The sequence below is a fragment of the Canis aureus genome, chromosome 6 (assembly GCF_053574225.1).
Source record: "Canis aureus isolate CA01 chromosome 6, VMU_Caureus_v.1.0, whole genome shotgun sequence".
NCBI lineage: Eukaryota > Metazoa > Chordata > Mammalia > Carnivora > Canidae > Canis > Canis aureus.
Window position 1 is genome coordinate 27,932,532 of NC_135616.1, and position 15,819 is coordinate 27,948,350.

The 15,819-nt window shown below is 34.0% G+C and overlaps 1 protein-coding gene across 11 annotated transcripts in view; it reads left to right on the plus strand.

Moving 5' to 3' along the window:
• Positions 1–15,819, plus strand: part of KIAA1328 (KIAA1328 ortholog) — a 366,861-nt gene that overhangs the window by 239,915 nt on the left and 111,127 nt on the right. For 9 of the 11 annotated variants that reach the window (XM_077900521.1, XM_077900522.1, XM_077900513.1 and 6 more), the window contains one exon: positions 3,036–3,143. The exons of the other annotated variants lie outside the window; for them this stretch is intronic. In XM_077900521.1, coding sequence (XP_077756647.1) covers positions 3,036–3,143 — 108 coding nt within the window. The remainder of the gene's footprint in view (positions 1–3,035; positions 3,144–15,819) is intronic. 11 annotated transcript variants of the gene reach the window in all.

Here is a 15,819-nt window from a genome sequence, read left to right on the forward strand (position 1 = left end):
CCTCCATTCTAAGTGTTTTTTGATTCAATTGTAAATAGGATTGATTTCTTAATTTCTTTCTTAAATAGTTCATTGTTAGTGTATAGAGATGCAACTGATTTTTGCATGTTGATTTTGTATCCTATAATTATAGTGAATTTGTTCATTAGTTCTAACAGTTGTTTGGTAGCATCTTCATTGTTTTTTATATATAAGATTGTGTCATCTACAAAGAGAGACAATTTTACTTTTCTTTCTGATTGGAGTATCTTTTATTTCTTTTTCTTACCTAATTACCCAGGCTGGCACTTCCAGTATTCCGTTGAATAAAAGTGGCAAGAATGATATCCTTGTCTTGTTCCTGATCTTAAAGGGAAAGTTTTCAACCTTTCATCATTGAATATGATGTTAGAAGTGGGCTTATGGTATATGGCCCTTGATCATGTTGAGTTATATAGTCTTTCTATACTCAATTTCCTGAGAGCTTTTATCAAAAAGGATGCTGAATTGTGCCAAAGGCTTTTCCTGCATTTATTGAGATAATCATATAATTTTTATCTCTTATTTTATTAATGTGGTAAATTCTTTTTGATAGTATTTTGTTGAGAATTTTTTTCATCTATATTCATTAGAGATATTGACTTTCTATTTTTCTCATAGTGTCCTTAACTGGCTTTAGTATCAGGCTAATGCTGCCTTATAGAATGAGTTTGGGAGTGTTCTTTACTATTAAATTTTTTGAAAGAATTTTATTTCATTTTATTTTTAAATATTTATGTATTTTATTTGAGAGAGAGAGAGAGCGTGAGCACAGGTTGATGGGACAGAGAGAGGGAGAATCTTTAGACTCTGTTCTACACTCGGAGCCCCACACAGGACTCAATCTTATGACCCCAAGTTCATGACCTGAGCCAAAACCTTAGTCAGATACTTAACCAACTGCACCACCCAGTGCCTCTGGAAAAATTTTAGAAGGATTTGCATTAATTCTTCTTAAAATGTTTAGTAGAATTCACCATGAAACCCTCCAATCCTGGGTTTTTCTTTGTTGGAAGGTTCTTGGTCACTAATTTAATCTCCTTAGTCACTTTTGGTCTGAAGATTTTCTGTTTCATCGTAATTAAGTCTTGGTAGTTTGTATATTTCTAGGAATTTATCATAGATTCTTCTAAGTTATCCAATATTTTGATATATAATTATTTATAGTAGACTCATGATCCTTTGTAATTCTGTAGTGTTAGTTATAATGCCTTCTCTTTCATTTCTGATTTTATTTCAGTCTTCGCTCTTTTTCTCTTCTTAGTCTAACTAAGTTTGTTAATTTTGTTTATCCTTTAAAAAAAAACAGCTTTTAGTTTCAATAACCCTTTCTATTATTTTTCTGGTCTCTATTTCTGCTCTGGTCATTGTTATTATCTTCCTTCAGCTAACTTTCGCCTTAGTTTGTTTTTCTTTTGGGGGTGTTTTGAGGTGTAAATGTAGGTTGTTTAAGATCTTTCTTTTTTCTTTAATGTAGACATCACTATAAACTTCCATCTTAGAACTGTCTTTGCTGCATTCCATAAGTTTTGGTATGTTATGTTTCTATTTTTATTTGTTTCAAGATTTTTAATTTCCCTGTTGACTTCTTCTTTGACTCATGGTTGTTCAGAAGAGTATGTTGTTTAATTTCCACTTATTTGTGAATTTTCCAGTTTTCATCCTGTTACTGACTTCTATTTTTATACCACTGTGTTTGGAAAAGGTCTGATTTCAGTCTTCTTGAATTTGTTGAGTTTTTTTGTGACCTAGCATGATCTATACTAGAAAATGTTTACACCTGAAAAAAAATACATATCCTGCTGCTGTTGTATGAAATGTTCTACATATGTCTATTAGGTCTGTTTTATATAAAGTATATTCAAGTCAAATGTTTCTGGACACCAAGTCAAATGGTGTCCAGATGATCTATCCATTGTTGAAAGTGAAGTTTTGAAGTCATCTATTGTTATTATATTGTTGCCTATTTCTCCTTTAAAATATGTAAATATTTGCTTAATAAATTTTGGTGCCACAGTGTTAGGTACATATATATTTATAATTGCTAATATTCACTTGATTAATCAACCTTTTTATTATTAAACAGTGATTTTGTCTCTTTTTACAATTTTTACTATTGATTTTGTCTAATATAAGTGTAGTTACCCCTCCTCTCTGCATTTACATACCTTACCTATATGTCACCAACAAATATTATTAAATTTTAAGTTCCTAGAGGGTAACTAGTCTACATATTTTTCTTTGTATATTACTGTGCAGTTAGTTGCAGTTATAAGAATGTCTTTGACAGTGATGGAAATGATACTGTTTTAATAGTATTTTTACCTCTTCATAGTTTTATTTCATAAATAATATATTTCTACAGATTTCATTTCTAAAAATGAACCAGAGAATATTTCTAAAAGACTTATAAAAATAGGTAGAAAAGGTCACATTGAAGATGGAACTAAGTTAGCATTGTTGGATAGAATTTCTTACAGTTTTGGCAGAGGAAGGGCTTTTTTTTTTTTTTTTGATCCTGAGAAAACACATTGTCCAGTGAGACTTAGCCCCCGCCTTTCGAATTGTCAAGATGGGAAGTAGTTGCCTCCTATGGATGGATATATTGGGCAGGATCAGTGATACTTGGTGTTACTAGAATTGCCATTAAGATTCTGGTGATCAAAATATACTTGCTTAGAAGTGAATAGAGAGAAACTTAAAATTTCTAGAGAAGAAATTTAAAATACTCCTAAAACATCTATAATGTTGACATTTTAAATGATATTCTGACCAACTCAGTCTTCCCCAATTCCTCTTAAATAAAGAAAATTTAAGTTCCTGTAAAACTGATTTGGTTTATTTTATTTTATTTACATCATCTGTGTATTTAGGAAGTATCCATTTATTTTGATAGATTGAGTTTTAATTTGAAAATGATTGCTGGAGGTCTAGCTAAAAGAATATGGTCTTCCAAGGGTTACCATTCAGTTATTAGGTTCTATAGGATTAGAAATTTTCTAAATTTACTTTTTCAGGTTAAGAACTCAAGCTGCATTTAAATCAAGAGAACTCCTTGCTGCTAAAGAGTTTACTAAACCCCAGGAACTCAATCTGGATATGAATGGGGATGACTCTGGACCAAGGTAAACCTGACTGGTGGGTGGAAAGCAAGAACATGTAGGACATAGATATTAAGGATATGTTTGGCATGTATTTATAGCTTTATATAGGTCCAGTTTTCTGATAATATGAATAAATGCATTCTCATTATAAAATTTTGAAAAATATAGGAAGGTGTAAAGAAGAAAATAAAAATCATTCAGGATCCTACCATTCAGAGATGATCCTTTGAGCCCTCTCCCCCTTTCTTTCTTTTATAATAATATATATTCTATATTGAGTAATAGGATTATTCTTATGCAGAATTTTAATTTTTGTTTTTTTCACTGGATCCTATTTTCTAATACAATAATTTATTGTATGAAAACTTGATATTAATTAATTCAACAAATATTGTATAACATGTATTTCTTTACTTCTCTTTTAGCATATTATTGAATAGTACAGGCTTTTGCGATTATAAGTTATGCCTTGAAGAACATTTCTATGAATATTTTTTTTTACTTTATCTATGTCTTTGGTATAGATTCCTATAAATGAAACTACATACTCAAAGTATATATGAATCCTTTTAAGACTCTTGATTCACATTGCCCAGTTGCTTTCCATAAAAGTTAAATAGTGTTCATCCCAAAGCTGTTTGAAAATTCTCTTTTCATGAAATTTGAAGAATTTTTGGCCATTATTTTTTCGAAAAAATTTTCACCCATTCCCTTTCTTCTTTCCTTTTGAATTTCATTCATAGATATATTAGACTGTTAGTGAAGTCCCTGACTCTCTGGTAATTTTTTAGAATTTTTTTCTTTACTCTTCATAGTGGATAATATCTATTGTTCTGTTCTCAAATTCATCAATTCTTCTGTTATTTCTAATCTGCTGTTAAGCCCATAGAATGCTTTACTTTTATTGGTTATTGGAATTTTCAGTTTCAGAATTTCCATTCAGATCTTTGTTAAAATTTCTGTTTTTCTGCTCAACTTTTCTATTTTATTCATTACAAATGTATTTTTCCTTTAAAGTGCTTACCTCCAGTTCCAACATTTGGATCACCGTGGGGTTTGTTTCCATTGATCAGCTTTTTGAGTATTGGTCATGTTTTCCTTTGTACATTTAGCAATTTTTTTGTTTCCTGGGATTGTGAATGACTCTGGAATTCAGTTATAGTACTCTAAACAATGTTAATTTTTATGTTAGCAAACAGTTAACTTGATAGAATTCAAATTCCAAGCTCTGGTTCCCTTGAATAAGAGTGAAAATCACTGCTGAACTCTTAACTTCTTGGGATGGATGTTTGAGCCTGCTTCATTTGCATGTAGTTCAGGGGTCAGCCAGAACTGGCAGGGTTGTTACACAGAATTTGAGGCTTTCACTCTTTCTCTCTGACCTCTCCAGGATTTCCCCTTTCAGGTGTTCAGACTCTGTACTCTGGTTCTTTAAGATTGACCTTCAGCTGAAAGCCATTAAAAAAAAAAAAATTAAGAAAACTCCCAATGCCACTGTCTTCTTCAAGTGCTAATCCTCTTCCAGTTTCTGCTTATTTTCAGTGACTCTTCAGTGCTTCAGGTTTGGTTGTTTTTTTGTTGTTGTTATCGTTGTTTTTGTTTTTGTTTTTGTGCCTCCCAGACTTTATATGTTAATTATGGGAGTTTGGTCCTATGGAAACCACTCATCAGTCACTGCCAGAAGCAGAACCCAAGAATTCTCAGTTCAAACAGTTCTACTATCTTATAATTTTCATAAAATACACATAATATAAAATTTACCATCTCAACCATTTTTTAGTTCACAGTTCAGTAATATTAAGTATATTCACATTGTTATGTGACCCATCTCCAGAACTTTTTTATCTTGCAAAACTGAACCTCCGTACCCATCAAATACTCCACATTTCCTCTCTCTGTGAGCACCTGGCATCCACCTTTAAACTGTCCATTTCTATAAGTTTGATTACTCTAGCTACCTCAAATAAGTAGAATCAGTATTTGTCTTTTCATGACTTGCCATAATTATTTTTTATTTAACTTTTATTACAGTTGGTATCAAGCTTATGAATAGTTTATTTATTTATTTATTTATTTATTTATTTTATTTATGATAGTCACAGAGAGAGAGAGAGAGAGAGGCAGAGACACAGGCAGAGGGAGAAGCAGGCTCCATGCACAGGGAGCCTGATGTGGGATTCGATCCCGGGTCTCCAGGATCGCGCCCTGGGCCAAAGGCAGGCGCCAAACCACTGCGCCACCCAGGGATCCCTTATGAATAGTTTAAAAACTCAATTAGTTCAATAAGGTTTATGCAAAATAGCAGCCTTTTCTACACTGGAGCAGCAGTACTCAAAATTTTCACTCTGTAGATGTTTCTTTTATCTATTTTTTCTACATTTATATCCATATTTCTGAACAACAGATTTATGTAGGCATTGACTATTAGCTTTCTGCTATGAAAGATGATGACTTAGCTCTCACAGATAACCATGTATTTGCTTTCTCCCTTTTTTCTCACTTTTCCCTCCATATCTTTCTTCTCCTTCTCTCCCTTTTCACTTCCCTCCTACACACATGCTTTTCCCTTCCTTCTGTCTTCTCAATATAGTTGTATCAGAAGATGGTTACATTAAGACTGTATCTATTTTTTACACAGCTGGGCCATATATTATATGATTATTAAATTCAGTTTTTATGTAATTGTTTTCTCTAGAGCTTAGAAATGCCTTATTTAATTTTCTGTGTACTCATTCATTTGCTAATTCATTCAAATATCTGCAAAGGTTCCCACCAGGTGTTAGACACATTCTAAACTTTGGGGGATATAGCAGTGCACAAAACAATAATTTCTGACCTTCTGCAACTTACATTCTCATATCTTATCATTCCCAAAATCAACCAGAAAATTTAATTCTCAGAATATATTTAGGCACATTAGTTATTCTATCATATCTTCATTGCATTCTTTTGTTTCTGTATTCCCTTCTTTATTCTTTCTTTTTTGTTTTTTTTAAGATAGCCATTCTGAAGCCCTCTGGAATCCTGCTTATATATTTACTTGCTTGCTTATGGTAGAAAAAAAATATATAAAATGCTGATAAGCCAAAAGAAGAAATTAGCACATACCTATAATCTCATCATCTAAAGAAAACTTTATTACATAACTTCTATATCTTAGTTCTTTATGATATATATTATATATTTTGTTTCATATTCCATTTTTAAAAATTCAAGTATAATTAACATACAGTGTTATATTTGTTTCAGGTATACAGTATAATAATTCAACAATTTTGTACATCACTCAGTGCTCATCAGTATAAGCATACTCTTGATCCCCTTGATCTGTTTCACCCATCCCCCTACCCACCTCCCCTCTGGTAACCATTAGTTTTTTCTGTATATTTAAGAGTCTGTTTTTTGTTAGTCTCTTTTTTCCTTTGGTTTATTCCTTAAATTTCACATATGAGTGAATCATAATGGTATTTGTCTTTCTCTGTCTTACTTATTTCATTTAGCATTATATAATACCATCTAGGTTCATTTATGTTGTTGCAAATGGTAAGATCTCATTCTTTTTTATGGCTAAGTAATATTCCTGTGTGTGTGTGTGTGTGTGTGTGTGTGTGTGTGTGGAGTAGGAGGTGGGGGCTGGCCGAGGGCTCTTCTGGGGGGCACCTTCCCTCCTAAAGCCTCAGCATCTCCCCAGCACATCTAAGCATCCAGGTGGCTTTGGGAGTTCCGCACTGTCAGCCCGGCAGTCTGATGGACCGCCTCGGGGTCCTGGGCTGCCAGTGCTGATGGTAGAGCTGAGATGATGTTTATTTATTCCTCTGTCCCAAACCCACCGGTCATGCTGCCTGCACCCCAGTACGGGGAAGGTTTTGTCTGAGCAGCATTCTCAGTGACTTTGATGTTGCCTTTAGACAAAGGTGGGTTCGCCTCTTGCGTATGGGCTTTTTCAGAATCATTTATGAGCAGAAAAGAAACGTTGAAATAAAACTTTGCTAATACTAAAAAAAAAAAAAAACAAGGTGTGTATGTATGTACCACATCTTTTTGGGTTTTTTAAAGATTTTATTTATTTATTCATGAGAGACACACAGAGAGAAAGGCAGAGGGAGAAGCACCTCCATGAAGGGAGTCTGATGTGGGACTCGATCCTGGGACTCAGGGATCACGCTCTGGGACAAAGGTAGGCACTCAACTGCTGAGCCACCCAGGCATCCCAACACATCTTTTTTTGTTGTTTTAATTCTGATACAGTTAACATACAGTATTGTATTAGTTTCAGATGTACAATATAACGACTCAACAATTCTATACACTAGTCTGTGTTTGTCAAGATAAGTGTATTCTTAATCCCCTTCACCTAATTCACCTACTCACATACACAGCCACCTCCCCTCTGGTAACCCTGTCTTTGTTCTCTATAGTTAAGAGTCTGTTTTGGTGCTTATCTCCTTATTTTTCCTTTTCATTTGTTTTGTTTCTTAAATTCCACATATGAGTGAAATCACGTGGTATTTCTCTTTCTCTGATGGACTTAGATCACTTAGCATAATACTCTCCAGATCCATCCATGTTGTTGCAATGGCAAGATTTTATTCTTTTTATGGCTAAGTAATAGTCCATTATATAATGTGTACCACATCTTCTTTATCCATTCATCTATAGATGGACAATAGATTGCTTCCTTATCTTGGCTATTGTAAATAATGCTGCAATAAACACAGGAGTGCATGTGTCTTTTTGAATAGGTGTTTTTATTTTCTTGGGGTAAATGCCCAATAGTGGAATTACTGAATTATTTGGTAATTCTAATTTTAATACTTTGAAGAAACTCCATGCTTTTTTTACAATGGCTCCACCAATTTGCATTCCCACTGATGGTGCATTGGGTCCTTTTTCTATGTGTCTTAGCCAGTACATGTTATTTCTTATATTTTTTATTTGAGCCATTCTGACAGGTGTGAGGTGATATCACATTGGTTTTGATTTCCATTTCCCTGATTAGTGTTGTTGAACATCTTTTCATGTATCTGTTGGCCATATGTATGTCTTCTTTGAAAAAATGTCTATTCAAGTTTATCCAAGTTTTAATCAGATTATTCAGATTTTTGGTATCAATTTCTGTAAGTTCTTTATATATTTTGGATAATGATAATATATTTTGGATTTATACATTATATGTGGATTTATATATATTATGTATTATATATATGAATTTTAAAATATATCTGTATATTATATATGGGTTTATATAGATTTTTATATATTATATTATATATATGGATTTATATATATTTATACATATGAATTTATACATTTTGGATAATGGAATGCTTATATGGTTTTTATTCTTTCTTTTGTTAATGATGTTCACATTGGTTGACTTGTGACTTTGAATCATTCTTACATCCTGGAATATAGCCTGCTTTATAGTGGTAAATGATTTTTTAATGTAATGTTGGATTTGGTTTACTAATATTTTGTTGAGGATTTTTCCATCTATATTTATCTATATTGACCTTTGGCTTTAGTTTTTGGGTTTTGGGAGGGGGGGCTTGAAGGGTTTTTTGTTTTTTGTTTTTTTGGGTTTTTTGGTTTCTTATAGCATCTTTATCTGGTTTGGGTATCAGGGTAATGCTGGCCCATGAGTATGGAAGCTTTCCTTCCTCTTCTGTTTCTTGGAATGGTTTGAGAAGAACAAATATTAACTTTTCTTTAAATGTTTGGTAGAATTCATCTGTGAAGCCATTTGGTCCTGGACTTTTGTTTGTTTGGAGTTTTTTTATTACTGACTCAATTTCATTGCTAGTAATTACTCTGATCAACTTTTCTAGTTCTGATTCAGGCTATATGTTTCTAGGAATGTATCTATTTCTTCTAGATGTCCAGTTTGTTAGCATATAATTTTTTCATTATATGCTTTTATAAATCCTTTGTATTTCTGTGATTTGGGTTGTTATTTCCTCTTCCTTCATTTCTGATTTTACTCACAGCTCCTAGTTTCATTCATCTGGTCTGTTGTTTCTTTAGTCTCTATTTCATTTATTTTTGTTATAATCTTTACCATTTCCTTCCTTCTACTGGCTTTGGGTTTTGTTTGGTCTTATTTTTCTAGCTCCTTTAGATGTAAGGTTCAGTTATGTGAGACTTTTCTTGTTTCTTGAGATTAGCCTGTATTATAATCTTCCCCCTTAGAACAGCTTTAGCTATATCCCAAAGATTTTGGGCTGTTGTGCTTTCATTTTCATTTGTCCTCATGTATTTTTTATTTCCTCTTTGATTTCCTGGTTCACCCATTCACTGTTTAGTAGCATGTTATTTTTCCTCCATGTATTTGTGTTCTTTTTTATTTTTGCTTATGACTGATTTCTAGTTTCATGTTGTTGTGGTCAAAAAAGATGCGAGATATGATTTCAGGTTTTTTTTAAATATATTGAGACTTGTTTTTTGGTGTAATGTAGTCTATTCTGGAGAATGTTCCATGCATACTTGAAAAGAATGTATATTCTCTGTTTGGGGATGGAATAGTCTTTTTTTTTTTTTAGGATTTTAATTTATTTATTTGAGAGAGCATGAGCGGAGTGGGGAGAGGGAGATAGAAGGAGAGGGAGCTGCAGTCTCCCCACTGAGCAGTAGCTGACACGAGGCTCAATGCCAGAACCCTAAGATCATGACCTGATCCAAAGGCACTTAACTAACCGAGCCACCCAGGCGCCCCACAATGATATGTGTTAGCACACTGATGTATATCCTTTATTAAAGAAATAAACCTTTCTTTATTTTTACGTATATATACAACATCTATAAATATTTGAGATAAAACTGAATACATTACTTGTTTATTCCCCCCCCACTACTTAACAGTACTTAATAGCCATCTATCAGATTTTTAGATATAGAACTGTGGTAGGTAGAATAATTGCTCTCCAAAGATGTCTGTGCTCTAATCACTGGAACTTCTCTATATGTTACCTTACATGGCAAAAGGACTTTGCAGGTATGCCCAAGAGAACAGATTTTGAGACAAAGAGATTATCCTGGATTATCTGGGTGGGCTCAGTCTAATTACAAGTCCTAAAAAGTGAAGAACCTTTTCTTGCTGGGTCTGAGAGATGAGAGGGAAGGAGGAGCAAAAATTCCAAGAATGGAAGTGACTTAACCTGTCATTGCTAGCTTTGAAAATGGAGAAAGGAAGTCATAAGCCAAGGAATGCAAGTGGCTTCTAGAAGCTTGAGACAGTCCTCAGCTGACAGCCAGCAAGGAAATGGGTAGTCCTCTGACTACCAGGGACTGAATTCTGCCAACAATCCAAATGAACAAGGAATCATCTTCTCCTAGAGCTTCCGGAAAGGAACTAGTCCTGCCCACATCTCACTGCTAGCGCAGTGAAGCCTTTGTCAGACTTCTGACCTACACAACTGTAGAATAATAGATTTGTGTTGTTGAAGCCACTAAATTTGTGATAACTCATTATAGCAGCAATAGAAAACTAATACAAATACTAACTTGTTTTTTATAAAAGCGTATTAGACTGTTTTTGTATATACTGTGACTTATCTAGCACTTCTTTTGTTGGACATTTAAGTTGTGTCAAGTTCTTTTTTTTAAAGATTGTATTTATTTATTCATGAGAGACAGAGACATAGGCAGAGGGAGAAGCAGGCTTCTCACAGGGAGCCCGATGTGGGACTCAATCCCAGAACACTGAGATCATGCCCTGAGCCAAAGACAGATGCTCAACTATTGAGCCACCCAGGCGTCCCTCAAGTTCTTTACTACATGCACAAGGCTATAACAAGCATGACTGTACTTATATTCTTACATTCTAGTAATTGTATTTTTTTAGAATAAATTCCCCAAAATGATTGTCAAAGGCTATTTTTCCATAAAAATATTTTGATATAAATTATAGTTACAAATTAAAAAGTCCATGCCAATTTTCTTTTCCAAAAGGTTGTAGCATTTCATAGTCCAGCTTGCATTTATGAGTTTTCATCACTCCTGTTCAGATAAGCGTAGAGAACTCTTTACAAACTAGCACTCAAATCTGACATGGAGGTGGTTTAAAAGTTTAGGTGCAGGACACCTGGGTGGCTCAGTGGTTGAGTGTCTGCCTCCGGCTCAGGGCATGGTCCCAGAGTCCCAGGATCGAGTTCCAGGTTTGAGTCCCACATGGAGCTCCCCACAGGGAGCATGCTTCTCCCTCAGCCTATGTCTCTGCCTCTCTCTGTGTGTCTCTCATGAAAAAATAAATAAAATCTTTAAAAAAGAAGAAAAAGTTTAGGTGCATCTGGGCATGCATGTCCTACATTCCAATTATGATGAAAATAATAAGACTATACACTGCTTCCAAAAGAATATTTCCTAATATGCCTTTTATCATAACATAGACCTTTTAAGATGTTAATCTACATTGTAAGAGTTTGAATAAACTCTGGCACTGCTTCCAAAATCTGACAATCTTTGGAAAGCCAAGAATTTTTACTCCATAGCACTTAAATTATTTAATCTAATGTGAGATTCAAAGAAGTAAAGGCAATAAATTCATCTGTCCTCTTGATTCAGTTGGCTAGGAAAATGATATTGTCTTCACTAACCCCAAAAAGAGGTAGAGATGGGTCAAGGGAGAATAATATAATTTGAGCAGCCTTTGCAGAGTGATTTAAATAAAAATGTCTTTTGATTTCAGAAAATGTAATCAAAAATTTTTATGGGAAATGACCTTCTTTCTACCTTGCAGGCTTTGATTTTGCCTGTAGAACTCCCTAGATAAAATTTAACTTTAAGCTAAATTTTGTTTATTTGGAAATTTAAATTATCTTAGCATTAAAAATGTGTATTTAAAATATTAAACTTACTCAAGTGAGGCATTAAGAATTTGGAACTAAAATAAATGAGATAATGAGGAAGTGAAAAACATATTTTTTATAATTAACAGCTCATTTTGAGTTAATTATATACAATTACCAAAATCTAATTGCAATTTATTTTCTATTATCTGTGGGAAGAATCACAGGCAAGGGAGCTTACATTGCTGCCTTCCTGCATAAATGCTATAGAATGAAAATAAATAATATGCGAGGCCTTAATGACAAATAAGAGCAAATAGTAGAGCACAGCTGAGCCAAACCATTGGAAGATAATTATCACATGAAAGATGATAATAACCTAAAAAAATCACAAGAACTCTGATTACTTATAGGTTTTCTGGTTTGTTTCTTAGTTAGTTTGATATCTGTTTGTTGTCTGTACACAGATGACCTTTATAAATTAACATTAGTTCTATAATCCTACAGATTTCAAAAAATCTGACCATTTTTGTATTTTATATAATACTGAGCAACAAAAATTTTTATTAAACATTTATTATTATTTTTTAAAAACTGGCTCGCCAAGTACTACAGGAAATATACAGAATCCCCTACCATCAAGTACTCTAATATAGAGTAAGGCAAGTATCCCAATATTTATCATCTATTGGATAATATATGAAATACAAAGAAATGAAGAAAAGGTTTTTGGAAGTTGTAATATCTGAAATAAGTCCTAAAAGATAGGATAGAATTTGATGGGTTAGAGGTATCTAGGAGTGAGTCTGTGTGTATGTGTGTTTCATGGGGGTGAAGCCATGTGGAATCTGAGTAAAGGAAGAAAATCACATAGTATGTGAAGGACACAGCAGGAAGTATTCTTTAGTTTTACCAGAAGTATAAGGGAAAATGAAACTAAAGATTAAAATCATAAATTAGGTTAGGTTATGAATGGATTTAAATATCAGGGCAAAGGTTTTAGACCTGTGTGATTGGAAGAATAAAAAAATTAGGAAAAAGAACTGATTTTGTGATAAAGATGATTAATTTTATTTTAAAGGCCATTGAAATGAGGGTCAAGAATACCAGGTTTTAGTCTTTCCAAAAATTAGCCATGTGACTTTAAAGATAATACTATGTTCCTCAGTCTCCTTGCCTGTAAATGAGAGAGTTCAACTAGATTTTTATTGAGTTTGTTCCATCTCTAACATGATTATCTAATTATTAAACAGGTTTATTTCCAAGCCAATGTACTTAGTATATATGTAGAAATTTGAATCTAAATCTCCAAGAGAAATTGAAATTAGAGGTTTCGATTTGGGAGTCATCTAGACTGGTGTTGCCAATGGGTGTTAATTTCTGAGAAAACAATGGTATTAACAGATGGGTATTAATTTCTGAGAAAAAATTCAGAGATGAAAACAGTACCTTAGAAAATGCCTAGATGCGGGAGTCTAAAAAAACAAGAGTGGCAATCTAAAAAGTTGTCAAAGAAGCAGGCTGGTGCTGTGTCATGGAAACAAAAGAGGAAAAGCAGAAATTTGGTTGGGAGAGTATGATTTTGGAGAGAGGAAGGACCTAAAATGTCAATAATCCTGAGAAGTGACTGGTGAAGGAAAAGATTGCAGGAAATGAATAATTGAAGGAGCCCAGTCCTAAAAAAGGTAGGAAGATCAATTTTTGTCACTGGTCAACTTCTCACTTATTTGTTACAGGCTTCTCTTTCTCTGCTTGTACCTCTACCCACCCCTTCTTCCTTTTTTCTACACATTGTCCCTATGTAACCTTATCTAGGCACTTGGCTTTAAATATTATCAATATGCTGATGACTCCCAAATTTGTTTCTACAGGACTGACCTTTCCCCATAATCATTACACCACATACATCACATGGATCTTGTCTATACAAGATGTCCATTGAACTCTCTCTGCTAGAGAGAGAGTTCAATGGACATCTGTTCAATGTTTCACAGATAACAAAGCTAAAACAGAAATCTTATTTCCCTTTTGTAACCCCCACTCCATATACACCCCATCCCAGTCTTCATTTCAATAAATACTAGTCAGTCAAAACCTGCCCTTCACTTCTCTTCTTTCTTCTCTCTTCCCTTGCAAGCAATCTATAAGCATATTCTTTTATTTCTATTCTACTTCTAAAATGTATGTACTCTTCCCAACCATAGTTCAAACCTGGGCTTCTGTAGAGAGTTTTACCCCCATAAAATTCATTTTCCACAGCAGATTGAAAGATCATTCAAAAATAGCAGTCTACCCTGGCCTAAAATTCTTCAAAGACTCCTCAATAATGTAGAATGAAATCTGAAATCTTAGATTATTCTGTCTTAGAGTATTCTACATGATCTGGCTTCTGCTTACCCCATTTCATACCACTCTGTTCTCCTTCAGAAACATTTAGTGACTCTTACTTAAAATTTAAACTTCTTACCATGGCCATTAGGGCCCTTTATGTTTTTTTTTTCCCTTGAATCATGTGTTCCAACTACATTGGCCTTGGTCTTCTTTCAGTTTCTGGTACTTGCTGTATCATACCTATAGCTGTTTTTAGCACTCTTAATCCTGTTCTTCCTTGTGTTGACTCTTTTAGATGAGAGTTTAAATATTATCTCCTTGAAAGGATTCTGTCCTAATCATCTATGTAAATCATGTGTCTCTCGTTGTTCCCTCCTTCCATATTCCGAAGTCTAATATACCACTTCCCAACTCTAAGCTTCCTGAAGGCAAAGATACAACTGTCTTGTTATATATATGTCATAACATATCTTCTAAATGTTATAAAGATTATATATTCAGCATATAGTATGTGCTCGTAAGATATTGGTACAGTGGAGGTTTTAAAATCTCAATCTTCTCAGTAAAGAACGAAGTGAGCTAATTTACTAAGAAAGGTGGCAGTATGGACAGTATTTGGGAGGAGGAAAGATATTTGGAATAATCTCAGGGGAAGGTATAATAAATCCTAAAAAGGGATGATTAAGAAGTGTTATATCCGTATTATAAAAATTCCTTCAAATTAATAAGGTAAACTATCCTAAGAAGCAGCTCTCAGAAGAGTAAACCCAAACAGCCAACACATATATAAAACTTCACAACTAATCTTGGGAAAATAAAATTTTAAAGCAATGAAAACAGATGAAAGACCAAATGTGATACAAGAATCCATCAAAATCCTAGAAGAGAACACAGGCAGCAAGCTCTTTGACCTTGACCGCAACAACTTCCGGCTAGACTGTCTCCAAAGGCAAGGGGAACAAAGGCAAAAATGAGCTATTGTGACTTCATCAAGATAAAAACTTTTGCACAACAAAGGAAACAATGTACAAAACCAAAAGACAAGCTACAGAATGAAAGAAGATATTTGCAAATGACATATCAGATAAAGGGTTAATATCCAAAATCTATAAAGAACTTATCAAATTCAACACCCAAAGAACAAATAATCCAGTTAAGAAATGGGCAGAAGACGTGAACAGACATTTCTCTAAGGAAGACATGCATACAAATGGCCAGTAGACACATGAAAAATGCTTAACATCATTGGCATCAGGGAGACATCAATCAAAACCTCAGTAACATACCACCCCACACCAGTCAGAATGGCTAAAATTAACAAGTCAGGAAATGACAAATGTTGGCAAGGATATGGAGAAAGGGGAACCCTCTTACACTGCTGGTGGGAATGCAAGCTGGTGCAACCACACTGCTGTTGGGAATGCAAGCTGGTGCAACCACTCTGGAAGACAGTATAGAGGTTCCTCAAGAAGTTGAAAATAGAAGCTACCCTATGACCCAGCAATTGCACTACTAGATATTTATTCCAAAAATACAAATGTAGTGGTCCAAAGGGGCACCTGCACACCCAGCAATGTCCACAA